Source organism: Carassius carassius, chromosome 23 (genome assembly GCF_963082965.1).
Source record: "Carassius carassius chromosome 23, fCarCar2.1, whole genome shotgun sequence".
NCBI lineage: Eukaryota > Metazoa > Chordata > Actinopteri > Cypriniformes > Cyprinidae > Carassius > Carassius carassius.
In genome coordinates this window covers 20998348-21014652 of record NC_081777.1, presented here as the reverse complement: position 1 = coordinate 21014652, position 16305 = coordinate 20998348, and the positions used below count along the sequence as shown (strand labels likewise).

The window sequence follows — 16305 nt, the reverse complement described above, 5'->3', positions numbered from 1 at the left end:
TTTTACAGAAACCCTCAATGACCAAAAATATCTTAAGCATCACCACCAGTCTTAAATTCAGATAAAATGACAAATATGCATTCACCCATGGTTACCAAGTTTAAGTTCTAATCACTAAAGTTATATCATTAAATAGTGCTTGATACCATAATATAATGCTTGACTGACTGATTAAGAAGCTGTGCCATTTTACAAAGATAAGCTGATTGGAATCATATATATACACACACGTGTGTGTGTGTGTGTGTGTGTGTGTGTGTGTGTGTGTGTGTGTGTGTGTGTGTGTGTGTGTAAAATAGTATATCAGTCTGGCGAGGAAACTTTACTAGCCAATGGCCATTATATTGCCAAGATGGATGGCATAAATTGAGCAATTGAGCAAACGCACTTGAAAAACAAGCATAGTAATTTGACCTGAGCTGCAAGAATTGGCACAGACAGCTGAACAGGCGATACGCCAGAAGTGTACCTCTGCTCTGCACTTGCATCTTGACTGTCGTTCTGAGTCAGGTGATATGTGCGCCTGTGGTATGGAGAAGAAATGTGTCTGTCCTTTATTTCCTCCCTAGAGCTGGAAGGAAACAGTCAACACAAAGTTATCAAATGTTATCAATCAAATCAAATTAAGTCAATCAAGTATCACTGTTTGCTCAAAATGTATCATCTCTCTACACCACACAAATCATTAAACTCCCACACACATAAATCAATACTAAATGTTAATATTAACTTAATATATCAACATAAATCACAAAACAAACAAAAGAAAACATGCACTACTGGTCAAATGCCTGGAATAATTGAGAATTATTTTATCTGAAAAAAAGTATTTGTATCTGATCGTAAATGCAGTAAAATCATTAATATAGTGCGATATTACTACAATAAAAAATATATAAAGTAGGACAACTGTTTTCAACATTAACAGTATTAATAAATGTTTCTTGAACACCAAACCAGTCTATTAGAGTGATTTCTAGTGGATGATGACATATGCTTTGTGATCACAGAAATAAACTACATTTCAAATACGTTTTAAAAAGCTTATTATATACATTACAAAAGAAAACAGTTCTTTTAAATTGGAACTATATTTAACAAGTTCACAAATGCAGCCTTGGTAAGCATAAGAGACTTCTTTCAAAAACAATCACAATTATTCTAAACTTCTAATTAGTTGTGTATAAAAAAATATATATTTTATTATAGAGCAGCATCTTTACCAGTCTCCCAAACCATTGTCTCTCAAGCTGTTGCGAGTTTCTCGTGTGATATCAGGTGCTGCGGGCCAGGTGTGAATCACACTGCTGTCAGAACAGGATCCTCCAGCCGCTACTGCGTTCTCCTGCGACAGAGCCGTCTCCAGCAGTGAGGGTGTGTTATTGTGTCTCTGTTCTCCATCCACAGATGCTGCACCCAATTCCAGAGGCAGCAAACTGTGCTCAGCACTGCTCCGGGCTCTTGGAGACAAGAGGTGGAGGACTGATGCGGCTGATGCCATACTGTCAGAATTCAGGACAGGGCCTGAGTCAGCAGTGGCACCAGCCAGCCCCCTCTGCAGGGTCTCTGAGGCAATCTCGGGGATGTCCTGGGACATTGCCGTAGAAGCAGAGGAGATGACATCAGGAGAGCGAGCTCTGGTCGGAGAGGCCTGGGGGACAACTATGGGGTCTAAGACCTGGAGATCCAGGGAGAGAGGAGGGTTTGGAGAGGAAACCTGTGGAGGAGGAGGAGATAGGAAATAATGAAGGGGAAGTCTGTGAGAATAAGGAGCAGCTTCACAGAGCAGAAAGGCCTCTCGCAGGAGGGATGGAGAGAGCACAAGTGGGGGAGAGAAAGCCTAACCGGATGGAGTGGATGGAGGGATGAATTATGAACAAAAGAATTGTTAAATGAGTTTTTTCATTTAAATCATCTCAAAAGACTGACAGTCTGTGCCTTAATTTTGTGAGTGCTGAAATCTGATCTGAATTCTTCAGATGGATAGTCAATACAGATATTGCCTAAGTTATATCTACCATAATGACATAAGCATTTAAACGGTTCAAAAGCTTACTGGCAGAAAGATTTTTATGTATTAATTAATATGCATAGAATTGTTCAGCAAAAGACTTCTTTCATAAGATACTTCTTACATAAACAAAAAATCAACCAACCTAAATGTGAATATTTTGTAACAATATGTCTTTACTGTCATTTTACGCACCGTGTTCTGAACATTGTTTAAGTGACATATACCTGTATTGCGGTATATTAAAAATTCATATCATAAAAAAATTAAATAAACAACGCTATTCGGTATGAACCGGTATACCGCCCAGCACTAATATCTATCTTAAAAAATAACACCTCCCACACCAAAACAAAGGCAGGGCTACTGGACATCAATATATCACTATATGCAGTTTGACATGTCCATTAGTACCTGGATATTTTCCCCAAGGCCTGAGATGAGGATAGAGTTGGATCTTGGACTGCCTGCGCTGGCATTCAGAGTCAAGCTGCTGTTGCCACATTCAACACACATTTTAGGGCTCTGGGCCAGATCATCTCCACCTCTGGAAGAAAGAATATTGAGCAATGCCTATGAGTGCATGAGAAAACACAGTGCCCCACGTTTAACTCTCAGATCACACAGTAGGATCCAAAAGTTTTAAAACACTCATGAAAATCTGGAAAGTTTGAGGACTTTAAAAAAATGGGTAACAGAAAGATTATAAATGAGTTAAATTCCCCACCTTGCACCGCTATCTGAGCTGCTCATGGCCGTGGTGACTATGGTCAGGCTGCTGGCACTGCTGCCAGGAGAAGCGGGCATCTGAAAAAACAGGAGAGCTAAGATGAATAATCGCCCTCTCTGAAGGGACCTATTGATGAATCTGTAGTATTAAAAGCTTACGGAGGTGCTGGACGTCATGAAGGCATCTGGGGTCATGAGTTTGGGCAAGGCTGATGGGGCTGGACTCATGAAGTCAGCTGGAGTTGGAAGAGCCAGAATCTTACTCAGGTCATTCTGTGATCCACTATCACCAGACTCTTTATCAGAGCTCATTGCCTCCACATTCAAATCAGCAAGTGGGTCAGAAAAACCTAGGAGGGAAAAGCATTTTTTATCATTTAAAAAATTTAGCATTAAATTTGTACATTAAAAAGTACACCATTTTCCTTCTCAGCAATTAATCCAGGATGTCAATTCTGGTAAAATATATTTATTTTGCTACAGCACCATAGATTCAGCAGTTGCAGTCTAGGAAAAATAAAATAAAATAATAAATAAAATAATAAATAAATTAAATAAAAATAATAAATAAAATAATAAATAAAAATGTTAAAGTTAAAATAAATAAATAAATAAAAATAAAAATATATAAATAAATAAAAATATAAATAAATAAATAAATAATAAAATAATATATATATATATTAGTGCTGTCAACGTTAACGCATGCGATTAAATTTTGTCTTGTTTAACGTGTCAAAATATTTAACGCAATTAACGCAGCATCCGTATTTTCTGCCATCCGTTGGCTAGCTTTACATTATATGATCACGCTCTTATTTATTTAAATGCTTTTAAACATTTCAAGCGTGGCAAGACAAAAGAGAATGCGCTGTCTGTGAATGCCCTTATGTGACACATACACACGTAGGCTACACACACACACACACACACACACACCCACACAATGCATAGACAGGGCACCAGAATCCAGTTCTCTTAAGCGCTTGAACTAACAACAAAAATCCCAAAGTGCCAGTTTTGTCGATTATCCTATTATTAAGAGCAATCTTAAATGATTTATATAAAGTCTAAAATGAACAAAAAGAGTTGTGAGAGAATGAGGCGAGATCAGACAGTATATAAACAGTGAGATCCGCGTGTCTGTCTGCTCTTAAAGGGACAGCAGCCAATAAAGCTTCATGTCAGTAAAGTTAAAGAACAAAGGGAACAGAGAAAATGACTCGCTGCTCTTGACTAAATAACTTTTGTAGCTTTAATAAGGATTAACTATTTAATTTATAGTTTATGCAGTGCAGACTGCATATAACTTTGATAACTTTATTACATTTCTGTATATTTCCTAACTGTTAAGACAGGAAGGGCAGGAGTAAACATGACATTTATTATGTTAGCATTGTTTTAAGTTTACTTAAATTAAAAACTGTTACATTTTTGAAGCCTAATAATAAATGTAAAAAAAAAAAAAAATCAGTAGCTGTATTAATATCAGTAATACTGGCCTTCATTCATAAAAAGATGCCATTTAAACAAGTATTTAAAATATACTGTCTTTATGTTGTTTCTACATTAATTTGATTAACTGTGAAATTATTACATTAAAAAATATATTAAAAACGTACAAAAACATTTCTTTTTTTATTGCGATTAATCACAGAAAAAATGTGTGATTAATCTAGTTAAAGTTTTTAATCGATTGGCAGCACTATATATATATATATATATTAGTGGTGGGCTGTTATCGGCGTTAACGTGCTGCGTAAACGGGAGACTCTTATCGGGCGATCAAAAAAATATCGCCGTTAATCTATTCTCAAAGTTGGGTTGGGAGCTGGGTCTATACAATGCGAGCTATGATGACTTTCACCTTGATATTTTAGCGCGGATGTATACCTAGCCGAATTGCACTGTAGGGGGCGAGAACGAGTCTTTAAACCTGTATGTATGCCTACTGTGAAATTACCACATCAAATGTGACGTGCTAATATGAATGCTGCTGAAGCCGCCGTGTTTGCTTCAGGGAAATCATTGTTATTATTTTTGAGAAGCTTCCCAATGGAAACCTCGACAAGACGCACACCTGTTTCACACATACTCCGTCTGCAGTGCGTATGCAGTCCGTGTGCGTTTCGTATGTGGTGCTGAAGCAGCACGGACTCATACTCATTGTGCTTTCACACAGGACGCGTTTGCAGTCCACTACTCGGTACGTGAACACACCGACGGACCGCAACCACGTGAACGCTGGAATCCATTAACATGGGTGCATAAAAAAATATGAAACGCATACGCACTGCAGACGGAGTATGTGTGAAACAGGCGTAAGATTGTTTGCACCTTGTGCAATGTGGAATTAGTTTACAGCTTTCTCAAGCACTTAAGAAAGCACCTTGTGATGCATTTTGGAAACAGGAGATGAGCCCCTGGTCTAATGCACCACCTGGCTTGAGAAACCCATTCTAAAAGACTTACTTTTAGTCATTATTTTATTTGGGTAGCACACATTCTGAATGCCTTTGGCAGAATTCAAATTAGCCATTTTAATCTAGATTAATTCCAAGATTACAGTGAGATTAATCTAGATTAAAAAAATTAATTTATGCCCACCACTAATATATTTATATATATATATATATATATATATATATATATATATATATTCGTACCGGACCGTTTCGGTACAGGGCTTTCGGTACGGTGCACGTGTGTACCGAATAACGGAATGCAATATTTTGTGTGCGGTACATAAGTACATTTTCGTGTTTCCAAACGAACATATTAAGTGGCGGAAGTCTCCACGTTCAGCGCAAATCCCGCCCTGCAGCTGATTCTAAGGTGACACACTGGATGCGTGGCGCAAGCGTCTCAGCTGCGTTGCGTGTCTGTTTTTAATTCGGCTCCCATGTTAACAGGTTAGAGCTTGCAGACTGCCTGCGTGAGACGTGCGTGCATGTTAGAAATAGAACCGACGCCTATTTTTCACGCAACAGGCAAGCGTGTTGGAAGCGTTTCCAGGCAAAATAGAATAGGAAAATATATGTCATTGTGTACACAAATACATATTAATTCATGACACTTTGATGTTTGAAAGTCTATAGGTTGACATAAATTCATATATAAATGTAATTTAAAAAATAAATTAATAATGATCAATTTTCAAATATTGCACCTGTCAAACATAGTCTATTTTGTCATCAATACTGTTGACGGAGTCCTTTATCAGTAGGCTTTATATTTATGCTCAACATGAAGTATAGATATTGTTGTCATGAAGACAAGAGCCTGGTCTGTCGGTGGCCTCCCTCTATGTCACCTACAGCAGCAGCAGTGCGCCAGCGCTGCATCAGGCACGATTCTGGTGATGTAGGCCTACAAGCTGGGATTGGTAATGCTGCACTGTAATCATAGTTATTTATTTATTTTTTCATTATATTTTATTATATGATATTGGTTTGGGACTGAGAGTATTTTATTTAGTGGAGAACTTTGCAGCAGTATTTTATTTCTTATTCTTTTTTTTATTTTATATATATTTTATTAAAAAGTTTTTTTTTTTTTAAGTGTATAGTAATAAACAACCTGCAGTTTAATGTTTGCATTTCTTTCCCTTACTGTACCGAAAATGAACCGAACCGTGACTTTAAAACCGAGGTACGTACCGAACCGTGATTTTTGCATACCGTTACACCCCTTATCTATATATATATATATATATGCACGCACACACACACTTCTAGACTCACCAAAGCTATCCTGTGATCCAGACTGTGGCATGAAAAGGGAGGAAGTGGCCCCCTGATTGGGCTGGAACCAGATCTGCACATCCTGTAGTGATCTGAGGGCATAAGAGAGTGTTACATCACTACAGATCTGAATGCAAACTTCATGTCTTCATGAAGAGCTTTAATTTGAATAACTCACTTTGTATGCACACAGTAGAGTTTAATCTGGATTCCTGATTTGGACTCCGAGGGTCCCTGGTTTCCTTCTATGAGAAGATATTATAGACACAAAAATATTAGAAAGCATCAATTGAATGTATCTTCACTCAACATACAGCAAGACATTTGCATAAACAAAATGCATGGAAATAAGGAAAGGAACTGACCTGTCGTCATGCTTTCACTTTCCTCATCAGGGGGAAGGACCTCAGTGTGGCGCAGTCTGGCGCGGGAGACATCCTGTATGCCGAAGCTGAGCACAGGGTGTGTAAGCAGAAACTCTGAAACTGCAGTGAAGCTGGCACAACCTTTTTCCTGATCCTGTGACACCTCCATGACGTACAATACCTATATGTCAAACACACAACCCAGAGTCAGCTGCTAATAAACAACCAGTTAATCATAAACACAATATCATCACTTGCTTGTTGTAATAGCAACACTGACCTAAACTCAAGAATCCTATTTAACAGGACATATGCTAGAGTTGGCCAACTGAGCGTGTTAAATTTACTTTGATACTTCCTGTCTTTTCTACATGTCCCAAAGTCATTTCTGAAATTCCTCAAACTTGAAGATTGACCTATTTTAAGTCCCTTCTGGAAATGAGACGATGATTAGATTTCACACTTGCTGCTTGAAGATGTTTTCTGTCAGGTTTGATTGTCAGTGATTTCAAATGGCATTGATTCTTGAATAAATACATATGAATAAGATTTTTAGAGCTAAATCAGTGTTTTTAGGACACAACTTTAATTTCATTTTTATGGAAAGAAGCAACATTACAATAAGCAAACAAAACTAGAGCCCGATATAAGAAACAGCTGCTTTAAAACAATCTGCATTGCATAAAGCGCTATATAAATAAAGGTGTTTTGACAATTTTTTCTAAGTGGATAACATGGGCAGAGTGGTAGAATCTAGTCGTAAATATGGAATTTTGCTTCTTAAGTGGAATTTCAAAGAATTTGGCAAAATTTGGAAGAAAAAAAGGAAAAGGCTGCACAAAGGATAAAATCCCGATGGACTAGTGTCAATGAAAATTAAACTACAAAGAGACTGCTACTTGACCTGCATGTCTTTGAGTGACAGAGCAGTGCAGTTTCATCTATTACACACTCAAGCATGACTTTCATGGTGTCTACAACATCTGCCATCTCTGCATATAAACATCTGCTGCTCTTTTACTTCATGTTTTTATTTAAATACACACACACAAAAAAATGTACTCATAAAATGAATCTAGTAAAATTAAAAGACAATTAAAAAAATCATAGGGCATTACTATTGTTAAAACTTTTTAAGCTTTATGAAATCAATTGATTACACATGCTTATTGATTATTACATATATTAAACCAATAAACACTGACTATATATATAAAATACAAAACAATAATGAGTCTGACCTTCCTCTGAACATCACTGAGAATGAGAAATTCTGCAGACAGGTCCAAACTGGCCTTCAGGCTGGGAAGTACACTGCTGTTGAACGGATCTGGGGAAAACCTGAAACACACAAGTTCACAGTTCATCTAAAATTCAGAAATTTATGCTATCATATCCATTACCAAATAACATATCGAACAATTAAGAAATGAACAGACCTGATAGTTTGTAAGCATGTCCATGACACTGTGCACCACATCTTAAGTTCCTGGTTCTGATCCGCTCCAGTGATCAGGAAGCGCCAGAAATGAACTCTTCAGAAGAAAATAAATGGTTAAGTTGAATGTATAGCATGTGTCTAGGACAATATTTGAAGTAAACACAACTGCAAAAACAGCTTAAAGCCCAGTGTCAGATTCCCTGATGACTTAGGATGCTGACCACTGAAGACTATATGAACTTTAGGGCTGGGTATCGATTTGGTATACTCTTGATTCGATTCTTGATTTCATTTATTTTTTGGTAACATTTAGTGAATATAGTTTTAATACAAATGCTATTGATATTTGGAAAAAAATGAACCGTAAACATCAGTTTACAAATTGTGAATTTTATAAAAAGAAATTAAGAGCCACAGGCCTGTATTTTACACCTATTCGTTTTTAAACAACAACAGGGCCCTATAAAATGTTCTTAATTTTTCTGGTAATCAGAAAGGCATAAAACAATAATTTTATTTAATTTGAATTTAAAAAAAATTTGTCCTCATCAAACGAAAAACCCTTTTATTTTTTGGCAAACAAAGTGCTGCACAACAGATGTTTACTGTTAAAATTAAACAGAAAACAAATGTGATTATTCCTTTAAAAATAAAGATTTATTAACATTTATTATTAGCAGTAGTAGTAATAGCATTTATTGTTACATTGAGTCTAAGAACTGCTAAATAGTCATATTTCTGACAGTTTCTTCACGTTAAACTAAACTTTTATTTTGACGGATTGCCATGAAGAATTTGTAGCTGCTGTTTATGTGATTTGACGGTAGTTTTGCAAATTAAACGGTTAAATGCTAATGAAGTGACTCTCAGAGCAGCTGAAAGCTGGGGATGAAATGAGACGACAGCATGAAAACACCGCAAGCGTTTCCCACGCTTTTTTTTTTTGGGTGTGAAGTAAACAAAACAGTGCACTACACCATCCATTCATTGCGGAAATCATGATGCATTTACGTGTGATGTTAAATGCTTTCACAGATTTGTAGCATTACAACAATTTCACCCGAGCATTGCAAATCATAAATATTGCTTTGTTCTTGTCAACAGTATCTCCGTCATGAAAAGCACTGAATGTGTGACAGGTTTCGGTTGAAACATTGTGCAAGGTAAATAAGAGGCTGACATCTAGTGGAGAAGACTAATGATAAGATTCACATTAATCCGATCTTGTTTGTAAAGTTTGCTGAAATAAATACCGGAAAAGATCGATTTGCGTTTTTTGAGAATCAATACTGAATCAACATCATAATCTTTTTTTTTTTTTTTAAATGATTAACTTTTTTTTTTTTTTTGCCCAGCCCTAATGAACGTCATACTCACTCCGGGTCTTGCTTCTTGTGGTTGTCACAAAAGAACAGGCAGGAGAGAGGCCGTCCATTATGCGGCTTCCATTCATGCAGGCATCTGCAAAAGGAGCAAGTTTATTTACATTTTTCACAAGGCTATCGATTTAGTTATAGGACAGCTTCAGAAGTATAATCAATAACAAAAAATATCAAACTATTATTGTAATATTGCTAATCACCATTAACAGTATAAACATTAAATACAATGACAACACATTTATGTAGCAATTACAGTCAAATGTTTTAATATACATTTAATAACATTATTGTACACAGAGTATTTAGAGTATTGTAAATTAACAAATGAGCATATTTATTGCTTGTCAACTAAAAGCAAAAAAAAATAAACAATTGAGAAATACTTTAAAGGTACATGCCACTGTTTGATTGATTTATTAATATTTATACACTACCGTTTGGTTGGTTTGGAGTCGGTAAGATTTTGTGTTTTTGAAAGAAGTCTCTTATGCTCATCATAGCTGCATTTATTTAATGAAAAAAGTAATAAAACAAGTTACATTGTGAAATATTACTATAAATAAATGTAAAGCTTTCTATTTAATATATTGATTCCTGTGATGGCAAGCATGATTTTTAGCAGCCATTACTCCAGTCTTCAGTGTCACATGATCTTAAAGAAATCATTTTAATATTTTTACTTGGTTCTCAAAAACATTTGCAATCTGTTATTATCAGAATTTAATCCATCCTGATTCAATTAACAACGTTGAAAAAAGTTGCGCTTCTTAATATTTTTGTGGAAAACATAATACATTTTTCAGCATTCCTTTATTAATAGAAAGCTAAAAATAACAACAATTATCTGAAATAAATTTTCTGGTAACATCACAAAATGCCTTTAACGTCACCTTTGATCAATTTAATGTACCCTTGCTGAATAAAGGCATTCCTTTCTTTCAAAAATAAATCTTACTGACCCTACATTTCGAACAGTAGACCATGTTCAGTTTCATAAGGTCTCTCTCTGTACCTGGGTTGGTCCTGTCCTTCAATGTAGATTTGCCAAAACTTTACAAATCCATCATGACTGGCTGTGGCCAAGACCGTGCCATCAGGGGACAGAGCTCCCTCACTAATGCGCTGCAAAAATAGAAATATGTTTAATAATAAACATCACATCCTATGAATCACTTATGTGCTATGGCAATTACATTAAATCAAATTTCTTGATTATTTACTACAACACTGCAGACTCAACATTGAGCTGATAGAAAGATCTTACTGCTGTGTGTCCTCGAATGGTGATGAAGCCCTCTTTCAGGTCTGTGGCGTCCACAGGCCACGAGCTGTTACTGGATCGGAGGATGTCAAGGTCCCAAACCTCAGCCTACAAGCACAGTGAGGAGTAATAGTGTTAAAAATAGGGATGCACTGGTTGACCGGCCATAAATCGGAACCGGACGGTTTTTGATTAAAATACGCGATCGGCAATCGGCCGGTTTAACTGTGACACTAAACTGTGACAAAACTGAAATGTTTTATATTTATTTTGTAAAGTAGAACTTGCATACACGTTTGAAAAGCCAGAAGTAAACGTCAGCTCTGCATTATGATGATTATTTTTATTTTACCTTGAAATTACATCGACTTAATTTGATTTAAAAATCACCAGCTGTAGTACACTCAAAAAAAAGTGTTTCATTCATCCAATAAAATTTTTTTAGGGTAATGATTCACATCTATATTTTTTTACTTGAGACAATAAATTATTTATTTTTCATTGGCTCAAGTAAAAAAATATAGATGTGAATCATTACCCTAATTTTTTTTTTTTTTTTTTAAATTGGATGAATGAAATACTTTTTGCATCTTTGTTTTATTCGCACCAACATTATTTGATTTTAACATTTTGGAATCATTTATTTATATAGCATACTTTTATTTAGTCTTGCTGGTAAAGATCTTTTTTTTTTTTTTAAAAGCAAATTTAAAAACTAAAACAAATACTGAACGCTGATTAAGAAACATCTTATTGAATGTGTGTTGATTGGACTGTAGAAGTATGCAGTTATTGCCTTTAATTTCATGTGGTTACAGTTAATCTTTTAATTTGAGGCCAGTTCTCTGTAGTTTCAACCCAATTCAAAAACAAAAGCTAAATGCTGATGTCTGTACCATCTATGTCTGTATTAAATGTAGGCTACTTACTGTGCAGTTACTGCCGTTAATTTCAGATGGTTACGGTTATTGTTTCCAATAGCCAAAAGCCAGTTTGGCCTATTAAATACCAAATAAACATTTTGTTTATGCACACTCTCCTTCTTTCTTGTTTGCTGCTTAAAGATCGGAAATCGGTATCAGAATCGGCCAGTTTGCTTGTAAAAAAAATCGGTATCGGAATCGGCCATGAAAAATCATCATTGTGCATCCCTAGTTAAAAACACTTAAAATCTAATAATATAAGGGCATTTTATAAAGAAAGTGATGAAACTATCAAATTCTGAGAATATCGTACTCTGTCTTCATGAAGAAGTGCCAGTGTCTGACACCCATCCTCTGGGTTCTCATCATTGTCCTCCAGGATGAAGGGACACCAGATGAGTCTGCGGTTGGAATTTAGTGGAGTGTCCTCAGGCCTTCGGATGTGAACGATCACTTCATCTCTAAGAAACATCAACGTTAAGGAGTTCACCTGCTCATTAGCATTATACTACAATACATGTAAAATACATTTTTTATTTTTTTTGAGAAATAAAGAAAATAAATATTACAACCTTACAATTTTAAGTTTTTTTTTTTTTGTATTTAAAATCTAATTAACCTGCTGTTCTTGATGATTTTGTAACAAAACGTGAAAAATCTTTATCATAATTCCTGTTCAATCTACAGAGGATACTGTATTTTGCTGCTGTGGCTGGTGAGTTGCCAAATGAACATGTTTCCAGCCTCATCCACGCAGCCCAAGAGGGTGGAGTCCAAGTGTGCGAAAGCAAGGTCTGTGACTGCACCGGTGAAGCCCTTCAGCAGCGAACGCTCGGTTGATCCCAGCCGCAGCACTCGGATCATAGAATGATTGTTTGCGCCTGTGAGTGAAAAACAATTAAAAACCATTCAGCTGAATCCAAGCAATATTTTATTCAAAGGACTGTGCTAAATGAGCCATGGACCAAGACAGTGTGCAAACTGACCTCTGATGGCATAAGCCAAGTATGAGTTGGACACGGCTATTAAATTGCCATAGTAGTATTTGTGCTCCCAGTCATATTTGGCCACTGGCTGAATTTTAACCTATAAGAAAAGTCATAAGGAAAAGATTTAGAGAGCAAACAACTACTTACAGGGTTTCTACTCATTTTGACTTTTCAATAGTTCATTTTTAAAAATCATTATATAAAGATATCTGGCCAAGTACATTTTTCATAACGGAGCACTAGTGGAAGATATTACTGACTAGACATTTCCATTGTTTTCACTATTTTATAACTTTCAAATCACTTTCCACACCTGGAAATACATAATAAAAATTCAATGATTTTCCTAGGTTTTCAATGAGAGTGAATCCCTGAACTGCTAATAATAAAGAGTTTTACCCAAGTTTGTTAATTTACACACCTTGTTGCTGCCACGAGCCTTACTGTCAATACTAGAGTCACGACTGGATACAATTTCAACATTGTTTGCTCTGATGGGCACACAGGTGGACTCATCGTCTCCTGAAAGACAGCTGGTACCAAAAACACAAAAACAATAATATATGGTTTTATTAGAAAAATAAAGACCTCAAATCGCAAGATTTCTATGCAGTTATTTTGAACTTTCTATTCATCACTGTTTCCATAAAAATATTAAACAGCACAGCTGGCTTCAACATTAAATAGAAAAACATTGTTTCGTATGCACCATAACAGCATATATTCTGAATGATCATGTGACACACAAGACTGGATTAATAACTGAAAATGGCAAAATAACTACTGAAAATTCCGCTTTTATCATCACAGGAATAAATTAAATGTTGAAATATATTCAAATAGAAAACAATATTAAAAGGACAAACCATCTTTTAAAGATCATATAGATCCCAAACCTTTGAATGGTAGTGTACATATTTTAAAGCAATACATTTTAAGCCTAGTACATAAAACAAATTACAGCTCATAAGAAGATAATGACAATATGATAGCATTAATGGTTTGCTAAAGAATCCATAGAAAATAATCTACAGCATTAATGACAGCAAAACATACATAGTCTGTGTGTCCTGTCCATTAAGTTTGTCTGAGTTGTGAGCAGTCGCCTCCACCATTGTCGCAAGTCCTCCTGCACCAATAAGATCAGCTCCAAGAACACCATTCAACTCTCCATTGAAAGATGGTTTTCTCTGGCTCTCTACCAAAGAGGGCTCTGCGGAAAGAAATGACTGATAAATCAAGTCGTAAAAAATGCAATCACTGACTATTATTTTAATGACTTTCAATACAATTAATATGACGAACATTTCCCTTCCCAATATATGGGTGTTTTTTTTTTCAAATTAAATAAATATACAAGTATATATGAGGTGTGCATACATGATAAATACCACGGGTGTAACATTGTATATGTTTTCTAAAACAAGGCAAAACCTTGCAATGATGCACAAAAAGTTTGATAGGGTTTGAAATCGTCTTTTTGACCTGACATGTCATCTCTCAGAAACCTATAATGTCACGGTTAATAAGTCACTGCAAAGTGATGCATGTAAATTGCATTAAACTCTTGAATAAGATTTATGATCATGTCGCGATTAATACTCAACACTTTCAGTCTGAGTAAAGCAGCTGCGCCAGCAGGAGTTTAGCCCTTACATGCTACATAACCCCTCTCCTTTCATTCAATCACATTAATAAACAAAACATGATGTTTGTCACTTATAAAACATAGTTAGCACTGTCCCGCATTTCTGAGCGACTGTAGTCAGGAGGCTCGCGCTGAAGTCCAGCGCTGCGCAGCATCCTCGCGCCGCGGCCTAGCTAACGTTACTCCCTTCCCCGGCAACTTACCGGGACGATCCAGTTTTAAGATGTCCCGAAGGTGCTGGGTCGCGCCCTCTATGTCCATGTTGGAACCAGAAGCCATAGAGAAGGGAAGGGGGGATTAAATCACTGGAAACTGTCGAATTCTCAATAGTTTAGTTTTGTGTCTGAACTCGCTCCTCTCATAAAAGCTTGCAAACGTCCGTCAACTTCCGTCGAGCGTTCCCCGCATTTCATTCCCCCGCCTCTGATGGTAGGATTTCTTCGGTTCCGCAGTGAATCGCCTAACTTGATGGGCACAACATCGCTCTTGAATACATTTTTTAACTCGATAATCTCATTTTAGAGATCACAAATTCATATTTACATTTACATGTATTTACATTTATTCATTTAGCAGACGCTTTTATCCAAAGCGACTTACAAATGAGGACCGTGGAAGCAATCAAAAACAACAAAAAATGCAATGATATATAAGTGCTATAACAAGTCTCAGTTAGCTTAACACAGTACACGTAGCAAGGGCTTTTAAATAATATAATAAATAAAAAAGAAAACAGATAGAATAGAAAAAGAATAGAGCAAGTTAATGTTAGAGGTCTTATATATATATATATATATATATATATATATATATATATATATATATATATATATATATATATATATATATATAGTATACACACACACACACACAAAATTGCATAATAAAAAAATAGAATACAAAAAGATTAGAAAGGTTAACTACCTTTCTAATCTTTTTGTATTCTATTTTTTTTTATTATGCAATTTTGTGTGTGTGTGTGTATATACTGTATATATATATATATATATATATATATATATATATATATATATATATATATATATATATATATAGATTAGAATTATAATAGTGAGTGCTAAAGTTAGAGGGACAAATAAAGATGGAAGAGACGGGTTTTAAGCCGATTCTTGAAGATGGCTAAGTACTCAGCTGCTCAGATTGAGTTGGGGAGGTCATTCCACCAGGAGGGAACATTTAATTTAAAAGTCCGTAAAAGTGACTTTGTGCTTCTTTGGGATGGCACAATCAAGCGACGTTCACTTGCAGAACGCTAGCTTCTAGAGGGCACATAAGTCTGAAGTAATACATTTAGGTAAATGGGTGCAGAGCCAGTGGTAGTTTTGTAGGCAAACATCAATGTGAGCAGCTACTGGTAGCCAGTGCAAATTGATAAACAGAGGTGTGACGTGTATTCTTTTCGGCTCATTAAAAATGAATCTTGCTGCTGCGTTCTGGATTAATTGTAAAGTTTTGATAGAACTAGCTGGAAGACCTGCCAAGAGAGCATTGCAATAGTCCAGCCTGGACAGAACAAGAGCTTGAACAAGAAGTTGTGCAGCATGTTCCGAAAGAAAGGGTCTGATCTTTTTGATGTTGAATAAAGCAAATCTGCAGGATCGGACAGTTTTAGCAATGTGGTCTGAGAAAGTCAGCTGATCATCAATCATAACTCCATGGCTTCTGGCTGTTTTTCAAGGAGTTATGGTTGATGTGCCTAACTTGATGGTGAAATCGTGATGAAACAATGGGTTTGCTGGAATCACGGATGTAAATAAGTAGGAATTGTAGGTGGGAGGAGTGCATGTACAGT

At 35.9% G+C, this 16305-nt stretch overlaps 1 protein-coding gene across 2 annotated transcripts in view; it reads right to left on the bottom strand.

The window, feature by feature from the left end:
- Nucleotides 1-14920, bottom strand: part of LOC132101465 (enhancer of mRNA-decapping protein 4-like) — a 31300-nt gene extending 16380 nt beyond the window's left edge. Inside the window, exons 1-20 of one of the 2 annotated variants that reach the window (XM_059506454.1) lie at nt 14696-14920; nt 13901-14057; nt 13266-13377; nt 12842-12941; nt 12550-12736; nt 12169-12316; nt 10936-11040; nt 10684-10793; nt 10106-10171; nt 9667-9750; nt 8288-8383; nt 8090-8189; nt 6849-7029; nt 6662-6728; nt 6484-6575; nt 2900-3090; nt 2739-2818; nt 2426-2558; nt 1224-1717; nt 470-571 (exon numbers count right to left, since the gene is read on the bottom strand). In XM_059506454.1, coding sequence (XP_059362437.1) covers nt 470-571; nt 1224-1717; nt 2426-2558; nt 2739-2818; nt 2900-3090; nt 6484-6575; nt 6662-6728; nt 6849-7029; nt 8090-8189; nt 8288-8383; nt 9667-9750; nt 10106-10171; nt 10684-10793; nt 10936-11040; nt 12169-12316; nt 12550-12736; nt 12842-12941; nt 13266-13377; nt 13901-14057; nt 14696-14771 — 2681 coding nt within the window. In that variant the 5' untranslated portion in view covers nt 14772-14920. The remainder of the gene's footprint in view (nt 1-469; nt 572-1223; nt 1718-2425; nt 2559-2738; nt 2819-2899; nt 3091-6483; nt 6576-6661; nt 6729-6848; nt 7030-8089; nt 8190-8287; nt 8384-9666; nt 9751-10105; nt 10172-10683; nt 10794-10935; nt 11041-12168; nt 12317-12549; nt 12737-12841; nt 12942-13265; nt 13378-13900; nt 14058-14695) is intronic. The other variant, XM_059506456.1, reaches the window with a different exon arrangement.
- Between the last annotated feature and the right edge of the window lie 1385 nt (nt 14921-16305).